This window comes from Rattus norvegicus, chromosome 8 (genome assembly GCF_036323735.1).
Source record: "Rattus norvegicus strain BN/NHsdMcwi chromosome 8, GRCr8, whole genome shotgun sequence".
NCBI lineage: Eukaryota > Metazoa > Chordata > Mammalia > Rodentia > Muridae > Rattus > Rattus norvegicus.
In genome coordinates, this window is record NC_086026.1 from 74,772,702 (window position 1) to 74,794,020 (window position 21,319).

A 21,319-nucleotide genomic window follows, 5' to 3' on the forward strand; every position below is an offset into this window, starting at 1 on the left:
CCGTGGGTGTAACACACTGACACCTTTGCCCTCTCTATAGTTTGCTCTGGTGGCTCTGCTTGTGCGTTACACTGTGCAGCTAGGGATTTGGGGCTGTCTTTCCCAGCATGTGTTAAGGTCTGATCAGAGTAACTTCACCTAACCCACAGGCCTGTGCTCCTTTTTGTTTGAACTCTGCACTTCCTGCTGTGAGAAGAGCTGCCGGGAGGAGCAGAGACTAAAGATGGAGTAGGAGTTTCCATGTCAGCCTTATCACTGGACACCAGCAATGATGGGTAGGAACTGGGGAGGCTCAGCCGCTGACTCAGAAAAGGAAGAGCCTTAGATGGAGAAAAGCTGTTCTCTACGCTCAGTGCCAGCAAGACTTTTATACAGCAAGCATTATTTTTGTTCAGTTTTCGTTTTCCAGGTTTCCTTGTGTACTGCCTGTCTGTGAGATGCAGTGGCACCAGCCACAGTTTCTTTCCAGGCTTAGAAAGATGCAGGCGAGTGCTTTACCCCTGACTACACCCCCAGCCTGGTTCTTAGTCTTTCCAGTCCACAGAATTTGGATCAATAATTTGTTGAGCCTTCAGCCCTTTGCCAATTCATTTTTTGTTTTTTTTTTTTTGTTTTTTTCCACTTTTACCTAAATTCTCCTATCAAATGTGAATGAATGATAGAAAAATAAAATCCAAAGGTTAATCAGAAAGCTAATTTTTAACTTATCACATACTTTTTTTGTTGTTATTTTTTTTTTCGGAGCTGAGGACTGAACCCAGGGCCTTGCGCTTGCTAAGCAAGCGCTCTACCACTGAGCTAAATCCCCCAACCCCAACTTATCACATTCTTAATTTAAAAAAAATATGTGACGTGTATGGATGCTTTGCCTGTATGTATGCCTTTGTACTACACGCATGCCTGGGCTCAACAGGCAAGAATAGAGAGCCAGCTCTCCTGGAGTTGGAGGAGGGTTCTGAGCCACCTTGTAGGTACTGGAGATCAAACCCTGCGTGCTCTGGAAGAGCAGCCAATGCTTACACCACTAAGCCACTGCTCCGGCCCTAGTTCAGTCATATTACACGAACAACATAAAACACATGCTCAGGACTTGTGTGAGACTCACAGGAAGAACTGGACAAATACAGGGAGAGTAGCAGGCCATTGGAGTAACACTAAGTATTACTCCAGCTGGAGTACCCGAGCTTGTGCTGTCTGAGAATTAGATGCAACAAGCCAACCAGTTTAATCACTCTAAACCCTTCCCGGTCTGCGTCCATGTGACTTTACAAAGCTTAGCTGGGATTACTCCAGCTGTTGTACGGCTCACGTCTTCATATTCTGTCCCAGAGAAGCCCTCCTGGGAATCACAAGGTAAGAACAAATTATGTCTTATTTCTAACTAGCTTCATTTTTTTTGAATGATACATTAAAAAAACAAACTTCTTTCAGCTGATTTATCATTCTGGTTCACTTTGTGAGTTAAGCTGAGTGAACTTTGTACTGTACGTTTTCGTATGTCTACACAGAAGTTCCCGATGTGCCACGCCTGGCTGCAGCTGAAGATTTTGTTTCCAAAGCAGATTCCATTTGCCTTTGGAATGCATTTGTTTATCATAATCTCTGAAGCAAAAAAATGAGGTGTTTGAGGCAGATGGCGTTAGACTTGTGTAACTGCACGTCAGCAGACAGTTGTTGACCTTATTCATGTGAAGATGAAGAAGCCAGGATTTGAGCTGTGTCCTTTGGAAGATGGCTTTTTGTTTTCCATTTTTCTGGGTACTGTAATTTAGGTGCTAAGAGGATAAGGAGTAGACAGGATTCCTGGCTTCCTGGTATTGATGGTTCTCCATCTTACTCCCTCAGACTAGCCTTGACTTCCTCATAGCTTGGCAGATAGAGCTCTTCGTTGTCACTATGATGGTGCTACAAAGGACATGCTGACACCTCCGTAGTCTCATCCCCCAGATATTTCATAAAAAGTGCCTGTGGATGCTAAAAAAATACCCCAAGACCCCACAAAGGACGTGGGCTAGAAGGAAGATACCCATTGATACAATTGTTTTGAGAACCTTGAAGGTTCTAAGTGGGAATTGTCTTCAGACATAGCACATTTAAATGAGATCGTATAAACTGTCCTGTAAGACAGACTGTCCTGTTACTGTCCTACCTGCATGTGTGTCCTGGTTCACTGAGTACACTGGGGACAGAGAGGATGGGCAGGGGGAGGTAGAAATGTACATCAGTTAGCAGAATCCTTGCCTAGCATGCATGAAGTCCTTCAACCCTTAGCACCCCATAAAACCAGATTCCCATGCTTAAGGGGTGAAGGCAGGAGTATCAGAAATTGAAGGCCTCCTCGGCTGTTTAGAAATTCAAGGATGGTCTGGAGGAACTGCCTTTAACATGATTCAGGAAGGTTCCTGGAGAAGGCTGCTGTAGGCAGGTGATGTTTCAGCTCTGGGGAAAATAAAAGCTTTTAAATAGTGTATGAGAGAAGAGACCCGAACGGAGACAGTATCAGGAGTAGCTGGCAGGGATGCTGTTGGGGCCAAGGGACCACTGCAAATAGAGGGCATTCGGGCTGGGGCTACATGGCTAAGAATTGAGCTATTGCAAATCTCCAGAAGTTTAATTTTTATTTGGAAAGCATCTGAGGGCTATGAAAAGAGGAAGGATTGGAGCTTAATTTTGCAGCTTGAAATGATCCTGCTTCTGGGTGTGGAACAAAAATACAGTAATAGTAATAGCACACAAGAATATGAACGGAAGTGAGTTGTGCCAGTGAGGTGTGCCACCAGCATGGTAGCCATGGACATAGGGTGACGTGCACACCCTTAAACTTCGAGGAGGATTTGAGATGGGAGGTGGTAAGAGTAAGTGTCTGAGTGAGTCGGCACCTGGATGGGTCATCATCATACCATGAGACAAAGCTCTGGGGAAGGGGGTTTATTTGGGGGAAGAAAGGTGAAATTCACTCGAGTTAGAAGCACTTGGAGGAGCTTTAGAGGCAGGTGAAGGGACAGAATGTGAGGGTTGCTGGCAGGTAATTGAAGCTCTAAGCAAGGATGCAGTCCTTTAGAAGACATCGGAGAGTCATTCTGTGAGACCCCATTCCAGTCCCCAGCCCCGTACCTAGATGTTGCCGGTGGACAGGCCTCAGCTGGGAATCTGAGAAGTGCTGGACTGTAGTTTTCGGAGTCATTGAAGCACGAATACCCCTGCTTTCCTTGTGCACCCCCACCCCCACCCCCACCCTACCCCAATACCTCAGGGCTTTCTCGGCCACCTAGTGTTTGGAGTCAGAACTCAAAATTCAGAATCCTCCCCAGGAGGACCCCAATCTACCCAAGAGTCTTGCTGCAGACTGCACACAGCATTTACATATTTGTGACCCATCACCCCATCCTGCAGGGTCTTGTATCTGCTTCCTGTTCCTTCTCCGGATGCCTGCTCTTGATTCTTTTCCAGCTCACAATTCATCCTCCTACCCTTTGATAGCCAGGCAAATCCGATCTGTTTCCTAAAGCTTTCCCAAGCCCCACAAGGACAAGGCCGCCCCTCCCTCCCAGAGGCACTCCTCGGTGCATCGGTGCATCGTTAAATGTTCTAACTAGCTCTGAGTTCACCCTGGCCCCTTGCTGTTCTTCAGAAAGAGATAGATCCTCAGAATCTTCAAACTAGAAGCCCATTCAGGACTGTGCAGAAAACAGTTGTTAGGGATGCAGATGTCAAGTGGAAGATGAGGAGAGAGGGATTGTTTTGTCTGTATCTCAAGTGGACAAGATTTTACACTTGAGCCTCAATAGAAGCTGGACCCGTCTCTGTAATTCAAGATTTCAGTGATAGCTGAGACTGAAAGCTAAATCTGACGATAGTAAAACCTGTGGAATTTTCCTGAGCCTCCTGTAACACCCTTTGACCTCACTGGTCCCCGTAACAATGAGCCAATCAAGCAGATTGTGGTGGTTACCCCAAGATTTGCTTGATCTCCCTCATAGAGGGGCATAGAGAGCTACCCGCTGAGGTGCAGGGATGTGAATTCCGGCATGAAGCGTTGAGTCCTAAAGGCAGGAAGACACTGATGAGAACAGACAGATGGGGGAGGAGATAGGGGAATTAAGGGCTTTAGCCACCTGCCATCACGTGACCTGTTTTTTGCTCCCAGATTACCCACCCTAGCTCTCCACAAGGCTGTCCAGCTAGGAACAGGATGACCGCCCAGTGACCCCAAGCAGCAGGGTTTTGTGTCGTCCTGTTGGTGATGACAGATTAATGTGTGGAACCAGAGTCACACCCTGGTCCAGGCTCCTACTGTTTGCAAACTGTCAGGCTATATATGATCAGGTTACTTTGTACTTACTTTGAGGTTAAATCCATGTGAAAGAGGTTGGTTTTTGTTGTTGTTGTTGTTTTGTTTTGTTTTTTTTGCTTTGTTTTGTCGCTGTTTTGTTTTGCTTTTTTCCAAAACAGTGAACTCCTTGCATTACTAAACCAAGGGCGAATACTATACAATGCCATCCAAAAGCTAAGTGATATGTAGATGAGTTTTTAATTCTAGGATTTCAGCCTTGGTAGATACTATGGACCAGTACTGACCACTTCCTTACATGCATGGAGGACTAGGACTTCTAACTTTAATCCAGTTTATCAGTATTGTCTTCATCGCTAGTATTTTTCTTTGTGTGTATTTATATACACGTGATACTGGACAATTGACCAAGGGCTTCTTGTCTGCTAAGCAAGCACTCTGCCACTGAGCTCTTGCGCTCTATAGCCCCAGCCCTTCTCTTACCTTTACGTAGAATATCACTAAATTGCCCAGGCTAGACTTAACCTCATTCTAAAGCCCAGGTAGGCATTGAACTTGTGATGCTCCTGCTTCTCTCAGACTTCTGAGTAGCTGGGATCATAGACCTATGCCACCCAGACCTCTGTATCCTTGGTCTTTTTGTAAACTTCTTTCCAAAGCAGCCCCAAACTCCCATTTGCATAACCACTCAGCCATTTCATAACCACTCAGCCATTTCATAACCACTCAGCCATTGCATAAGCACTCAGGATCTGCTGTTCCTGCACAACCCGGATGGAACCGTGAACTCTGGAGACAGAGTCATCTGTGCTGCTCTCATCTACAAGGACTACACTCTCACCCCAATGTGCCCATCTACGAGGGTTGTGCTCTAACCCACACCATCCTGCATATGAACCTGGCTGTCTTAGACCTGAAAGATTACCCCATGAAGATCTTGACTGAGCATGGCTACAGCTTTTGCCACAGCCGAAAGGGAAGTTGTCCATGACATCGAGGAGAAGCCGGGCTATGTCATCCCGGACTTGGAACAAGAGCCAGCCATTGCTGCATCCTCCTCCTCCCTGGAGAAGAGCTACTAGCTACCCTACAACCAGGCCATCACTATTGGCAAAAAGCAGTTCCATTGCGTCCAGGCATTCTTCCAGCTTTCCTTCCTGGCTATGAAATCTGGCGACATCCAGAAAACTGTCATTTTCATTGTAAAGTGTGATGCCGACATCTGTAAAGGCCTCCATGCCAACTAGTGATGTCGGTGGCACCACCATGTACCCAGGTATCATCAGCAAGGTGCAGGAGATCACTGCTCTGGCTCCCAGCTCTGAGAAGATGGAGGTCATTGCTTCTCTGAGCACAGGTACCCTGGATTGGCAGCCGCATCCCGACCTTGCTGTTTACTGTCCAGCCAATGTGGCTGGACAAGCAGAAGAACAATGAATCCGGCTGCTTCCCCAACCAACGACAGTGCTCTGGGTACAACTTTTCTCAACAAAACCTAACCTGTGCAGGAAAACAAACATAAGACAACATCGGCATGGCTTTGTGTTTTGTTTTAATTTTTGTTTTGTTTTGTTCTGGTGCTGTTGACTCAGGGTTTAAAAACTGCAACAGCGAAGGCGACCGCGGTTGGTTGGACCAGCATCCTCGAGGTTGTACTCTGTGGCTGAACATTGATTGTACATTTTTGTTTAATAATTCCAATGAGATGCTTGTTACAGGAAGTCCTTCCCCCTACTCTAGAAAGGAAGATGGCTCAGTCCGTGCCGAGTTCATGAAAGGGAAGTGACAGTATTGCTTTTGCATAAATTATACTCATTGCAGATTTTAAAAAAATGTTTCTGCCTTAATACTTTTTAATTTTTGTTTTTATTTTCAAATATTCAGTCATCATGGTTTCCGTTTTTGTTCCCCCAGCTTGAGACATGTGAAGGCTTTGGTCTCCCTGGGCGTGGGCTGAGATGGTAACGCAGCCAAAGGCTTACCTGTGCTCAGTTTTCAGATCGGTTTAATAAAGTGAACGACTTACAAACACTCAGAAGGATCTGTTCTAGAATAGAAAGATGACCCACCTGTTGGGAGCCCTTGCTGCTCTTTGAATGGACCTGGTTTAGTTCCCAGCACCTACACATGGTGGCTTACAACTGTGACACAGTTCCAGGACATCTGAGGTCCTCTCCTAGTCTCTAAAAGCACAGGGCACAACATGCAGGCAGGCAAAACATTCCAAATTTAAAAGAGAAATATTTGTTTATCCCAACACGATGGCATATACTCTTTAAGCTTCATTGTCTTGTCTTTGCCGTTTACATCTAGAACTGTAGGGTTGAAGTTAGCACATGAGGTGAGGGAGAAGCCAGTGATTCCCAGTCCTGAGGTTCTTTCATGCGGAGCAAGGGACACTACCATTGCACTATGTCTTCAGGCCCAAGACGGATATTATGTTGACTCAGAACATTTATTGAAAAGTCTTTTCTACTGTTCTACAGAGCAAAATATCTCATTAGTCAAGGGTCTGTATTGTGTGATCTGCCTCTGCACTATTCACTCTTCTGCTGCCTGTGAAGGGACTTGGGTCACCTGCCACCCATGGTTGGTTGGTTGGTTGGTTGGTTGGTTGGTTGGGGGATATTAGTGTTTGCTTGTTTGTTGTTTTGGTTTGTTTGCTTGTTTTTTAGCTTTTGAAAAAAGGGTCTTACTATGTAGCCCTGACTGCTTGGCCCTCACTTCTAGAACGGGCTAGCTTGGACTCACAGATACTCTCCAAATTCTGTCTCCCAGTGGTAGAGTTCGGGTTCTCCATCTGTCTCTCTTGGTATGCCTCTTTCCCATATCTCTGCCCTCTTGCATTCTTTCCTTAAGATTGCCTGGTGCTAGGGAGATGGCTCAGTGCTTACAAGCACTTTCTGTGCGTACAGAGGCCAACAGTTAGGCTCCAAACCCCGTGTCCAGCAGCTCTCAACTGCCTGCATCTCCACCCCAGGCGATCCAGCACTCTCTGGGAAACTGTGCACAGGATCCCAGGAATCAGCTGCATTCATGCAGATATACATACAAGGTAAAAGAAACTGTCCTGGCTTTTCTTGGTTCTTTGTATCCCATTTAATTTTAGAATTAGCATGCCAAGTTACACCAAAACTGTGATAGAATTTTGATCCTTGGGATCTGTACATTAGTTTGCAGAGAATTATATATTGAAGTTGATCATTTTCGACCAGAGTATGTTCCTCCATTTAATCTAATAGGTTTTAGTTTTCTTTTTCTTTTTTTTTTTTTTTTTGGTTCTTTTTTTCGGAGCTGGGGACCGAACCCAGGGCCTTGTGCTTCCTAGGCAAGTGCTCTAGTTTTTAGTTTTCTATGTAGAGGCCTTACATATACTGTGTTAGATTAAGTCCTGTTGGTGGCTATAATATCAGTAAATACCAGTTGTCTATCTTTTAATAAGTCACTCTTTGATCAATTTATTTATTTATTTATTTATTTATTTATTTATTTATTTAGGTTTTTCAAGGCAGGGTTTCTCTGTGTAACAGCCCTGGCTGGCCAGGAACTCTCTTTGTAGATCAGGCTGCCTGTGAACTCACAGAGATGCCTGCCTCCCCCTCAAAGTGCGGGGTGGGGGGGGGGGCGGATTAGAGGTGTGGGCCACCAGGCCCTGCTTCTTTAATTACATTTTAAAAATGCTTTTACATGGCTTGTTGTTTGCATATAGGGAAAAGTTACTTTGTATGTCGACTGTGTATCCAGTGTCCTTTCCAAATCGTGTTACTAATTCGAAGAGTTCTGTTCATAAGATTCCTTTGGACTTGGCTCTAATAACTGTGTCATCTACAAATAACAGTTGTTTTCCTTCTTTCCAATCTGTTTCTGTATTAGCTTTCTCCCTTCTTGCACAAGCTAGCATCTGGTGTCATGCTAAACAGAAGAGCTGGTAGTCTGATACCTTGCTTCACCGCCAGCCCTAAGAACATCTTTTATTATTTACTGTGGAATGGAGTGTTTGCTGTAATTGGTTAGATTCCTCAGTTGAGGAAGTTGCCTTTTAGCCTATAGAGATGTATACTTTTTTGTTGTTGTTGTTCTTTAAAAATCTATTATTTCATTATTATATATATATGCACGTGCATATACATTGTAGCATTTATGCGGAGGTTGGGGGACAACTTGCAGAAGAACGCCCCAGGTTTGAATTACCAAACCAGGAAAATAATTGAAAAATAATCTCGTAATGTTTTAAGTAAGTTTATAGTTTTCTATTGGGCCCTATTCATAGCTATCTTGGGGTGCATGCAGCCTGTGGGCCCGGCTTGGACATGCCTGATAATGTAACTTAGACATAAAACAGCTCTGGGTTTTACTCATTTCTTCTCTGAACAACACTGGCTGCTACATCTTTTCCTTCCAGCTGTGAGGGCCACCGCATAGGAGAGTGTGGCCTGAGCCCAGTTCTGAGAACCCGACACGCTCTCCCTGCCATCTGGCTACTTGCTCAGCCCTTCTGAGACTGTCACCATTCTCTGGCAGAATGAATGCCCTCGATGGTGTCCCCTTCAAGGTGCCCAAGGGCTTTGTGATGAACACAGAGCCCCACCCTGTGCCTGAGCTCAGTGTCCGGGACTGTAGAGAACTCCTACTGGGCACGATGGTAAGTGGATTTGAGTGTCTAGCTTTGTCCTTGGATCTGATGTCTGAGGCTGAGCCCCTGGGGCCTGTCTCTTGATTGTAAAGGGAAGCTTGGGTTGCTTTCCAATAGTCCGGGCAATTTGAATATAAGTCACTAGGTTCCGTGGAGAAGGCTGGTGTCTGGACAATGAGGTTGTTTACCCAGGTCAGCTGAGAGCTGTGTGAGCCACCTGTGGGAACTGCTTGTGACTGCCAGCATACTCCAGTTCGTCCTCTCTTCTCATCAGCTGTTAGAGTCCCTCTTGATAAGACTATCTCCAGAATCCTCTGTTAAAAGTACAAACAGGGGCTGGAGGGATGGCTCAGCGGTTAAGAGCACTGACTGCTCTTCCAGAGGTCCTGAGTTCAAATCCCAGCAACCACATGGTGGCTCACAACCATCTGTAATGGGATCTGATGCCCTCTTCTGGTGTGTCTGAAGACAGCTACAGTATATTCATATGCATGAAATAAATAAATAAATCTTTTTAAAAAAAGTACAAACAGCTAGCTGGGTGCACACCTTTAATCCTAGCACCCGGGAGGCAGAGGCAGGTAGAGCCTGGTCTACAGATCAAGTTCCAGGACAGCCAGGGCTACCTAGAAAGACCCTATCCAAAAACAGTGCAAGTAGCTCTGCGGGCACATCACGGGGCGGTTAGGAGTCCACAGCCAGAGCGAGCACACTGCTGGAGGCTCAAAAGAGTCTCGTGCTCTGCCGGGTTGGTACCACAGGCAACTTCAGGACAAAAACGACTTAACTTTCCATGGAGTCAAGTCTAGGGGAGAAATATGTTGCATTTTTACTAAAACATGGGGCTGCAGCTGTGGCTAAAGTGGAATAGTTACCCATAGTATCACAGAGTAGACACAGATTTAAAAGTTAAGATTCCCAGGAACTTTGAAGTTGGTCTGGTGCTCCCGTGCGTGGTAGCATGTGCTACTCAATCCAAGCACTGAGGAGGCTGAGGCCGGAAGAGCCTGGGTTCCCATGCAGCCTGGGCTACGTAGTGAACACACGTCAAAACCAAAACAGGAATAAAAAGCGGTTCAGCTCTTACCAGGTTTGCTCATGAGAAACCTGAGGTCCAGAGAATGAAGATTTATTCAGTAATTGCTGGTGGGTTTTGTCTGTTTGTTTTTGGAGGTTTGTTTTGTTTTGTTGTTGTTGTTGTAGACAGGGCTTCAGGTAGCCTAGGATGGTCTTAAGTCACTGTGTGGTCAAGAAGAATCTTGAATTCCCTGATTTCCTGCCTCTACTTCTCAAGGGCTGAGCTCACAGGTGTGCACAGCCATACCCAGTCTGTGTGGTGCTGGGGTTGGAACCCAGAGCTTTCTGTATGCTAAGCAAGCCCTCTGCTGTCGAAACTAAGGCCCCAGGCGGATGCAAGAGTGTTTTGAGGTAGCTGTTGCTCAGTGACATGTTGGATGATGAATGATTTTATTTGTGTGTGTGTGTGTGTGTGTGTGTGTGTGTGTGTGTGTGTTCAATTTTCTGTGCGTGGGTGTTTTGCCTGCATGGTATGTATGTGTGAGAGTGTCAGATACCCTGGAGCTGGAGTTACAGAAAGTTGTGAGCTGACACATGGGTGCTGGGAATTTAAACCAGGGTCCTTTGGAAGAGCAACCAGTGCTCTTAACCGCTGAACCATCTCTCCAGCCCCGAGTGGAGGATTTTTAAATATTAGCATTTACTCTGATTACTTTATTAATTATCACTTGATTTGTCCGTCATGCCAAGGTTTACCACTAATTTGTTATGATGTCCATTGGCCCCAGAATTATCTCTAAGGGAAGGTGGGAGTGGTCTCTGAGGATACCTAAAGTTTAGAGCCAGGAAATTTCCCCAACTGACAATTGAACAGGGTCCCCAAGCTATGCCTCATGGCCGTGGCTTGCCACAGCTGAGCCTCATGTCCTGGACTCTCTGCAGTATGACTTCAGCCTGGAAAAGAAGGCTCTCTTCTGGGTGGAAGCAGCTGTCCGAGGATCTTGCCCCCATCAGTGCAATGACCTGGGGATTGCATCAGCCCCTCCAGCCTGGTTCCTGCTGGTGAATCCAAACTACAGTCAGGTGCCTGCACCTGCGGAAATCAGAGACCCAGAGACTGGACAGCAAGAACCTCCTGAGGAGGAGGACGAGGAGGAGGAAGAAACAGAAGAGAAGAGGGACGAGGAAGAGGCCTCCTCTACCAGCGAGGAAGGGATGGACTCCAGCAGCCCTCAGCCCGGTTCCCCTACAAGCCATCGTCGCTGCTCCCTGGATGTGCTTCGAAACATGAGGTCTGAGCTGGCTGATGCCAGGCGACGGCTCTCGGAGAGCAGACTAGCCACAAGTCCTCGAGCCCTCCTGCACCGCTTCCGAGCCCACCGCACGCTGAGCCTGAGCGCCAGCCCAGCTCCAACCCCTGGCCCAGCACTGCAGCCCCCCAACGTCTCCGAGCTGCCCCCACGACCCTCCACTGCTGGCGCCATGCCTCCATTGCGGAGCCACAAGCCTACAGTAGCTGTAAGAACTCTCCTCCAAGGCCACAGGCCCCAAGCCAAGTTAAGGGTCCCCAATCTAGGGCCCGTTTCCTCCCTACAGTGCTCCCTTCTCACCTGCTCTCACCGGGCCCTGTCGTCCTTCCTGCAGCCTAGTATATTCTATCCAGAGGCTCCCTTGATTTCACACAGGGGCACACATCACAACGATTAATAACCTCCATCTTTCTCTTGCAATGTAATATGAATTCTTTTAGTTGAAGGGTGGGATAACATTATTTTTCTTTTTTTTTTTTTTCTTTTTTGGAGCTGGGGACCGAACCCAGAGCCTTGCGCTTGCTAGGCGAGCGCTCTACCACTGAGCTAAATCCCCAACCCCTCATTATTTTTGTTTCCTGCACCTAGCAGTAGACCTCACAGGCAGGGGGCGCTCAATGGATGCCTGTTGAAGACTCAGATCTAAGGTTTCTTGCTGAGAAGCCTGGAGAAGCTGGAGGCTCAGTCAAAAAAGATTCAGTTGCTTCCCACCAGACACCCATAGGACAAAGAGGATTGGTCAAAAGGATGTGGAGAGAAGCCCAGGCTTGGCTATGAGATCAGTTTTTGACAGACAGGGCTGAAGACAGACAGGGCTAGGAAGACCAGGGTAGAGGGAGTACATAGTCAGTTCCCAGGAAAGAAGTGAGCTCAGAATCCAGAGAAACCTAAGCGTGGGCAGCTCAGGTGTATATATACAATTTTGTATATATATTTTCCTTTTAAGTGAAATCCCGCTCCACTCCCACCCCAATGAGTACATTTCAGAGTCTGCAAGCCCTGGCACCAGGAAGATTGAGGTAGATCCAGACTGGCAGCAGAATGTGGTGGCTCTGAGATGGCTTTGTGCCCCACAGTTAGAAACTGAGTTGCTACAGAGTAAGACCAAGGAGAAATTAAACCCAAAAGACAGAGTCTAGGAAGTCTGGCTGAGTCGCTAGACCACCCTGTGCCATGGTCTCTACTTACATATGGGTCAGCGTGACAAAGGAGGGCTTTGAGAGCTGGACAGATGCCAGGTATTGATGCCAGAATGGCTCTTTTCTGATTATGATCAACTTAATTTTTTTTTTTTGGTTCTTTTTTTCGGAGCTGGGGACCGAACCCAGGGATGATCAACTTAATTAGCAGAACATGGTGGCACACACTTGTAGTTGGAGCAACTCGGGAGACTGAAGCCTAAGGATTGCCAATGTGAGGCCAGCCTTCGCTATGTGGCTACTTTAAGGCTACATAGTTATAAAACAAGACATTGTCTAAAACAGTTAACTTGAGGAACACTGGTGGGGCAGAGCTGGGGCAGGAGGATGAGGCATAAGGAAACCCAGGCAGACTTCAGCTAAGTCTTTCAAAGACAAGTGATGGCACCGCTCAGATCTGAGTGCTCCCCAACTTAGAGTGGAAAGGAGGGGGTCATCGCAGAGCATCCCCTGTGATGTGGTAGCAGTGGGAAGTTCATAGCTCCAAGCGTGCACCAGGACCCCAAGGGCAAGGTTTTCCCTCAGGGGAGGGGAGAGGTCTGATGGTGTGCCACCAATGACCTGCTAGTTTGATTCTTAGTCATAGTGCCAGTCAAACACAGGAACTCTTCAAGCTACCTTTGGTAGTATAGCATTTGCCTGAGAACTCTACATGCCAAGTTCTGTCATTGGGCTTAGCTTAACCAAACTGCAAGAGAGTGTGGCTAGGGAGACAGTTCCTCTCACTAAGTTACTGGATATGGCGGCCTCAAGGTGGGTTCACATCACAAATGGGTACTGGGTTGGATCACTGCCTTCTCTGGACCTGGCTTCAATCTGTAAATTCTGTAATTGCATATTCTCTCTCTCTCTCTCTCTCCCCCCCTCCCCCAGACAGAATCTTATGTAGCCCAGGTTGACCTCAAACTTGCTGTGTAATGGTAGCTGAGGATAACTTTGAACTTTTTATCCTCTTGCATCTGGGGTTACAGGTTTACACTGCCAAGCTCTGTGTACTGAACCCAGGACCTTGTGAGTTCTAGGCAAGCATGCTACCCTCTGAGCTATACACTTTGTCTGTCTTTTGGTCTTTCTTCCTCATCTGGCCTCTCACTATGCTACCGAGGCTCAACTTGAATTCCCGGAGTCAAGCAATCCCCCTGCCTCAGCTCCCAAGTAGCTATGACTACAGGCGTGTACCACCATACCCCGACTACCTATCGTATTTCATTGGCAGCATTGCAAGGCCGAAGGGAGACAGTAGTTCTTGCTGACAGCTTCTGCATACTGGGCCCTCTGCTAATTAATCACCATGCTCACGCTCTGATTTATGCCTCCTAGCAGTCTGACGAGGTCGTTCTAAGATGGGTCTGTTGACATCTGAGAAAGGGAACAGAAAGTGAGAACCAGGGCCTGCAGGACCCAACGCTCTCCACAGTGGGCAGAAAGTAGGACGCATCTTCAGATGTTCAGCCATACTGTGACCTCCTGTGCTTACTGACATGCCATCTTGTCTGTATTTCAGTCCCTCAGCCCATACACCTGCTTGCCACCTCTTAGGGAGACACCCCAGCCCCTCGCCTCCTGTAGACTGCATCCTGATTCAGCACCTGACCTGCTGTCTGCCCTGACCAAAGAGGAGCAAGACCTCATCAGGCCAGTGGTCGCCTTGGGCTATCCCCTGGGAAGGGCCATCGTGGCACTGCAGAAGACAGGGAGGCAGAGCCTGAGCCAGGTGAGTGGGCCCAGGGCTGAGGGGCTGCATGCTACAGCCAGGAAAGGTGACCTGTGTCCTCTCTTGCAGTGCTGGAGGTCAGCACAGGGCCTTGCGCGTAGTAGGCCAACTCTCCACCACTGATCCAGAGGCTCTGCCCTTGCTTCAACTTTAGAGGTAGAACCTCAACTTGGCCCAAATTGCCAAGCTAGTGATCGAATTTTTAGGCCTCATTGTTCTCTCCTCCACAGGACTTCCCCAGAAATCCCTATGGCCATTTAAGGCTCTCCATAGTCGAACCCCTATCCTAGTCCATCCAAATGGAGCCTGAAGCTTTAGGCAGGCAAGACCTCTCTAGAACTGTCTAATAGGACAATCTCTAAGAGAGAGAGAGAGAGAGAGAGAGAGAGAGAGAGAGAGAGAGCGAGCATGTGCATGTGCTTGAGTGTGTGCAAATACGTGTAAAGGCCACACATAAATAAGTCAGCCTCAGGTATCTCCCTCAGATACTGTCACATCCTTTTAGATAGTCTCTTACCTCTATGTGATATTTGCTGACTCAGTTAGGACGGCTGCCTCAGTCCAGTCCATTTCTTCAGAAAACTAGGCCAGTTCATTCCAAGAGTATAAGAACAAAGCTTCAAGGTCACCTGGGTCTAGCCTTCAAATTGTTCAGTTATTTCCAACTCATAGACCAGTCCAGACTTAAAGGGTAGAAGAGGACTCTGCCTTGTGGTTGGAAAGTTTACAAAAGAACCTTAACCATTGTCAGCCTACCACAGAGAAGGTTTCCTGAGTGTTCCACACACCGAGGTGGACGTCAAGGCTAGGGGAGCTCTGACTCTGAGATAACCAGGGCTTCTGTTACAGGACAATACAGGGTGCTACCTAACCAGCCTAGCTGTGGGAGGGATGAGAGGCAGGCTCCTGGGACTCAGGAAAGAAAAAGAAAAGTGGGGGCCAATTAGGGGTACATTGAAGCCTAGGTCAGAACTTTGATACATGACCCAATACACAAAAGGGCCTTGTGAGAGGACTGTGACCAGGGATGGGCTGTGTCAGTGAATGCCACTCCCTTAACCCACATCCCTCCCAGTGTGCCAGCTCCACTCTACACCATTTTCTAAACATCGGGATTCTTTGTAGTTGGGAAGCTGACCCCAAGGCAGGTAACGATTCCTCAACTCCTTCTGTAATGGAGAATTAGTTAATTGGTTCCCGGCGTGTTGTACACACGCATTGCACCCACCCAAGAGCTCTGGATTCACAAATGACACACACACACACACACCCACACACACACACACACACACCCAGGCCAGCTAATTTTGATATGCCTTGACTAGTTCGATGGCTGGGTACTTCTAAACCTCTCCAGCGCTAGCACACACTTCCCTCTGGTATCCCTGAGTTACCATCTTTTAAAATCTACATTTCATCTCTGCTGCCCCAGACTTAATCAGGGAAGTGATTAAGAGCCACTTTCCTGGATTCTTACATGATGGTGGGCATTTAAGTCTACTCTCTTTTCTTCCCCATCACGGGAATTATCCTCTCCTCTTCCTTTCTCCCTTGGTCCATTGCCCACGCCCCCCACCCCTGCACTCCATCCCCACCCCTGATATCTGAAAGTCCTCCTCTGCCTCCCTGCCCAGCCATTGGCTGTATGACAATTCTTTATTACCAGTCAAAGCCAGCGGGGGTGGGGGTTGGGGAGGGGGTGGTAAGGGATCCTCAGGTCTGGAGCTGAATTAAGACAAAGCATTAGAACCAATTTGGATTGACACCCCCACCCCCACCCCCCTGCCCCTTGAAAGATGTTTTATTTAGTAAGTCCCTTCTGTCCTAGATAAATAACAGATGGCCCACAAGAGAGGACATTGGCTTATGGGGACTTAGAGAAATGTGGAAACAAGTGTAGGCATTGCTCACTCTCCTTCCCTCCCTCCCCTCTCTCTCCCCTTCCCTCCCTTCCCAGCCTTGATGTGTCCTGTGCAGCCTGGAGGACAAGCATGAGTGACACAGGAGGCTGTTCATGGGCCAAGTGCAGGTCCACTAAGGGATACTAGATAAACCAGGCTCCCTTTGAGGGTTTCTTTGAGGAGTATATGTTTGGAATCAGTAACTCCTGGGACTTTATCCTGGGGCCTGAGGTGACATCCTTATCCACCTTGAGCCTGAGGCAAGCCTGGGGGCTTCTATAGTCCCACAGGCCCGGAAGCCAACCGACTGAGCAGTACAAGCCCCCAGGCCTGGTTCCCAGGGAACCATCAGTGGATCTGCAGATGGTCCTGACAAGGAGTTTGGCATGGCATATGGGGAGTCAGCTCTTTGGTGAGCCTGTGATTTGCAGACTTGGCTGCACTTTAGAATCTCCTGGAAGGGCAGCCGTAAGACTCAGCAGATGGAGGAGAAACCCGGAGAACCTGGGCTGGTAAAGGTGGGCGGAGAATTGACTCAGAAGTTGCCCCCTGGTGTCCACACATAGCGTTCATGTGTTCTTCCCCCTTCGCCACACATCATCCAGACACAATTAATAATAAATAAAGCATTCTTGAGACACGGTCTCTTGGCTGGTAAAAACTTGCTATGCTACCAGGCTGGCCCGGAACTCAGAGATCCTCCCGCCTGTTTCCCAGTGCTAGGATTAAAGGCATGGGCTACATACACAGCTCTGAGTAAATGCTTTTTAAAGTTAAAATCACCCAGAGAATTGTGCTGGGTGGTGGTGCACACATTTAATCCTAGCACGCAGGAGGCACAGGCAGGTCTTAGTTTGAGGCCAGCCTGGTCTACAGAGTAAGTTCCAGGATAGCCAGGGAGACAGAGAGAAACCTTGTCTCAAATGAAACAAAACAAATAAACAAACAAACCACCTGGAGAGACTTAAGATTGTCCCCCAAGTCCAGGCTCTGTCCCAAACCAGTCACGAAGCTCTCTGCTGGTGAGACCCTATCAGTAGTGTTCAAAGCTCCCTGAGTAGTGACAAGCACCAAGGCTGAGAACGTGTGCTGTGAAGGAGCATTCACCATCTGTCCCCTGTCCCCCTCCCTGTCTGGAGGTGACAGTTTCTCCCTAGTCCCTGTCTACTGTCATGCCAGCTCAGATCCCCTCCTGCAGCTCTCGGCAGCTGGTCAGAGTGACAGAGAGGCTCTGAGAGTTCAGTGATATGGAGCCTTGTTCTAAGGCTCTTTGACAAGCCCTCGGCTCTGCCAGTCCCTCCATGCCCTCAGCTGTGAGGGATTGGGGTGTATGGCTTTCACATGCGCTCAGAGCCAGGTCTGGGCGTCCCACAGTTCCTCTCTCAGGAGATCAGGCTCCCTTCGTGCTTCCCCAGCCATTTGGCCTCCAGGTCCGGGCTGCCTGCTCTTAGCCGCTGCTTGCTGAAGCTCCCTGTGCTGGGAAGACCAAGAGCTCCAAGAGTTTGAAAACCACATGGCTAGACAGTCTGTGCCCCAGCCCGCTCTGAAGGTCGGCAGAAACCCGACCTACTCCTTCCCAGCCACACACATGGTTCTCACAGCCTAGAGCCTTGGGCTGGCACCTGTCCCCTGATGTGATTTGCCCAGCCCTGGCATAGCCTCCCGTGTCTGGTTTATCTCCTCCACTAAGCTGTGAGTTCCTTGACTGTTGTTCTTAATTCGTTTTATGAACATGGTGCATTCTTTGTGCTCCTTTGCCTCCCCTGCTGGTGCAGTGCTGACTGACTAACCTCCCACTGTGGGACGGAAGTGACTGGACATAAATACAGGATGAAGCAGTGCGAGTGGCACTGGGTGGGCGGAGCCTAAGAGCCCCAGGGATGGCCCAGTAAAGACAGAGTTTGCAGAGGCCTCCTGGGAGGAGAACAGGGCCGGCCTTGGATGGGGAGTTGGACAGAGGCCTGGAGAAAATGAGGAAGCTGAGACTGTGAGCAGGCCAGAGTAGGGTGAAAGGGGGCACATTTGTTTGGGAGACAGGGTTTCATATGGCCAGGCTGGCTTCAAACTCACTATGTAGCTAAGAGTGATCTTTAACTTAAATTATTAGTGTGTGTGTATGTTGTATTTGTGTAAACGTGTGTGCAAACGCAGACACTAATGAGTGCATGAGAGACCAGAGAAAATGTCCTGGTCTGTCATTCTCTGCTCCATTCCCTTGAGACAAGATCTCCCACTGAATCCAGGGCTAGGCTGGCAGCCTCCCAGCTCCCAGCATTCTGCTTTGCCTCTACAATGCTGGTATGTGGCAACATCCAGATTTTTATGCGGGGGGGGGGGGGGCTGGGCACTTGAACTTGGGTCCTCACATTATGATACAAGCCCTCTGACCCGCGGAGCCAGCTCCTCAGCCTTGACCTTGAACTTCTGAACCTCCCCAGTGCACCATCGTCCCCAGTTACATGCTGGGGACTGGACCTCATACACAATAGGCAAGCACTCCACCAACGTAACTACCTTAAGGCAACGCTTAGTTTTTCATTGTCTGTGTTTTGAGTCAGGTCATGCTATATTACTGGTGAGCCTCAAGCTTCCAGTAGGAAGGCTAGCCTGGATCTAATGAGCCTCAAGTGATGCTACTTACCCTGAAGGCAAGAGAAGCCCTGCCCCCATGATGGAATCAGGGAGTGATTAGAACAGGTTTTCAGGGAGAAGTGCTCCAGGAGAAACTTCCTGGCGCTTCCCTCCCCAGCTCTAGTGCAGACTGTGGCCCGGTGTGTGTGGGGCTGAGGAGGGTGCATAGAGATAGGCGAGGAGGTTCTTTTTTGCATTTAGGCGCTCCTCTGAGAAGGATGGCTAAGCTGATGGAAGGATATGTGGTAGCTGAGGTGAGGTTGAGTTACTTGCTTAAAGCCTGTCCCGGACCCCACTTAGGCTCTGTGAACATATGAACAGCCCTTTTCTTGGATTCTCTCCCTCAACTTGGAACATTTATTGAGGACCTGCTCTCAAAGGAAGCCTGTTCTGAGTCTGTTGGCTTCCTCTTACCTGTGACGGGTTGTCCAGTATGCATGGCCTTAGTGAGACCCTCGGGTGGTTCCCCAGCATACCCCTGACACTCCTCTTACTGTCTGTCTTCTTTGGCCCAGTTTCTCGGCTACCTCAGTGCCTGTGAAAGGCTGCTGCGGCAGGGCTACGATGAGGCACTGGTGGACGAGGCCATGGAGATGTTCCAGTTCTCCGAGCATCAGGTCAGCTGGGCCTCCCCCTTGGTCTCTAGGGAATGGAAGCATGGGGTGCAGGGGTGCAGTGCCCCCAGAGCAGCGTGTGGACTGGTCAGAAGAGAACGGGCCTGCTCACACTGGGGAGAAAGCACTGACTTAGAGAAGCACCTTCTTTCTCCATGTCCCCAGAGGAAGAGGAAGATGCCAGGCAGTGGCCAGCGTCAGGCTTCCTTAGTGAAGGGAGTGCAGTTTTCTGGGATGGTTGGAGGGTCTGTAGGCACCGGAGACGGGGATACTCAGGACTGAGGCCCAGTGATAAAGTACCCTTTGTGCCTCCTCTTCAGGCAGGGGAGTTCCTGAGGCTCTGGCAGCAGTTCAGTGACATGGGCTTCCAGCAAGACCGTATCAAGGAGGTGCTGTTGGTCCACGGCAACCAGCGTGAACAAGCCCTGGAGGAGCTGGTAGCCTGTGCCCAGTGACAAGCCAGGACGCTGTTTGATGCATGACTGACAGTGAGGTCAGTCCTGCCACCCATCCCAGCTGTATCATTAAAAGATAATGCTGCTGGTGGTGGTGGCACACACCTTTAGTCCTAGCACTGGAGCTGCAGAGGCAGGCGGATCTCTGAGTTCAAGGCCATCCTGGTCTACACAGTGAGTTCCAGGACAGCCAGGGTTGCATAGAGAAACCCCGTCTTAAGAAAACCAAACACAGTAATCATAATAAATGAAATAAAATAAAATAAACAAAACCTAACAAGACCAAACTCAGGTGTGGTGTCACATGCCTTTAATCCCATCACTCGGGGGGCGGGGGAGCAGAGACAGATAGATTCTTGAATTCAAGTTTAGCCTGGTCTATAGAATTACAGGAGAGCCATCGCTACACAGAGAAAACTTATCTCAAAAAACAAAGCAAAAGCAGCAATGTTAGCAGCAAAACTGCTAGGTCTAACAAAGCATCGCATGCTCACCATGCAGCTCAGAGAGGCCTAGGTACCCGTAGATCTCAAACAGCCGCCTCCCACTTTCTAGAGGCAGCGGGGAGAGTGTGGTGGGGTTGAGAAGGTTGGAGTTGCTTCTAGCCTGCGTTTAAGAGACCTCCGGGGACTAAGGGGACCAAACTGTGGAGTGGCCTGTGACTCAGGCAAGCAGAGGTCAGAGGCCAAAGGGCTAGTGCCCTGCCTCTGACCCAAAGTTCTTGGGTTCATTCTCTCTCATTTTCTTTGGTCTGTAAATCAAGCTGGAGCCTGGGTCTGTGGAAAACCCAAGGAGAGTGCCCTTGTCTGTCAGGGCTTCACTGCCCTGTTCAGCTGTGAACTGAGGACCTCTGTAAGCTGAACAGCAAGTTAGGGACAGTTACCCAGGGCTCCTGAGGACAGCAGAGTCCTCTGCCCATCCCCCACACGGACCCCAAATGACAGAACTGAGTGACTGTCGGCTGGAACCTCTCAAACTGTGGGTCGGAAATGTCTGGTTTTCTCATTTATTTCCACAGCTACAGAAGGAAACACAGCAGCATCTGTATCCAAACTCAGAACCCCTGAGCAATCCTCTCCCCCAGGGACCACGCCTCTCTGATCAGCAGTTAAAGAAAACATCCAAAATAAAGGACTATGGGAGGACCAGTTGGGAAATGGTGACTGCATGACTCATATTAAGGGTCAGGATATCAGCAGATGACACACACAGGCTACCTGAAGTTAGACCACTACAGGGGAGACCACGGAGGTGCTGTAGTCTAAGCCCCAGGCAAAGCCAAGCCAGGCCCAAAAAGCAGATCCAGTCTTGCTTCCCGTGACCCCGCTGTCCTCTTAGATGTCTTCTCCTTTTTTGGTCCCCTCTAAATTTCCTCGGAGATGCATGCCACTGGGGTGAAGAAGGAAGGATCCCAGTTGGACAGGACAGTTGTCTTAGAAGCCACTTCAGGCTGAGCTCTCAAGCTCATTGTGTCCTCAGGGAACAAAATGCAAGATGTCCTCTGTCCATCTTACCCTTGGCCACTTCCTCTGAAGCACCCTGATGATTATCCTG

The 21,319-nt window shown here is 48.6% G+C and overlaps 1 protein-coding gene across 3 annotated transcripts; it reads left to right on the forward strand.

The window, feature by feature from the left end:
- The first annotated feature begins 92 nt into the window (after positions 1–92).
- Positions 93–20,052, forward strand: Ubap1l (ubiquitin associated protein 1-like). Of its 3 annotated transcripts, none has more exons than XM_006243297.4 (6): positions 93–1,353; positions 8,694–8,933; positions 10,884–11,459; positions 13,955–14,164; positions 19,212–19,313; positions 19,631–20,052. In XM_006243297.4, the coding sequence occupies exons 2-6, from the start codon at positions 8,814–8,816 to the stop codon at positions 19,763–19,765; spliced, it is 1,143 nt and encodes a 380-aa protein (XP_006243359.1). In that variant the 5' UTR covers positions 93–1,353; positions 8,694–8,813; the 3' UTR covers positions 19,766–20,052. The 3 variants fall into 3 exon arrangements, with proteins under 3 accessions (XP_006243359.1, XP_038938400.1, XP_038938399.1); XM_039082472.2 differs by lacking the exon at positions 93–1,353 and adding an exon at positions 1,361–7,346; XM_039082471.2 differs by lacking the exon at positions 93–1,353 and having other exon boundaries at positions 1,361–8,933.
- Positions 20,053–21,319: the final 1,267 nt, after the last annotated feature.

Bases quoted from the DNA above. Each gene is read 5' to 3' on its own strand.
- Ubap1l (XM_006243297.4), top strand. From the start codon at position 8,814: ATGAATGCCCTCGATGGTGTCCCCTTCAAGGTGCCCAAGGGCTTTGTG. The intron at 8,934-10,883 runs GTAAGTGGATTT...GACTCTCTGCAG, and splicing joins AACTCCTACTGGGCACGATG to TATGACTTCAGCCTGGAAAA. The intron at 14,165-19,211 runs GTGAGTGGGCCC...TCTTTGGCCCAG, and splicing joins GGAGGCAGAGCCTGAGCCAG to TTTCTCGGCTACCTCAGTGC.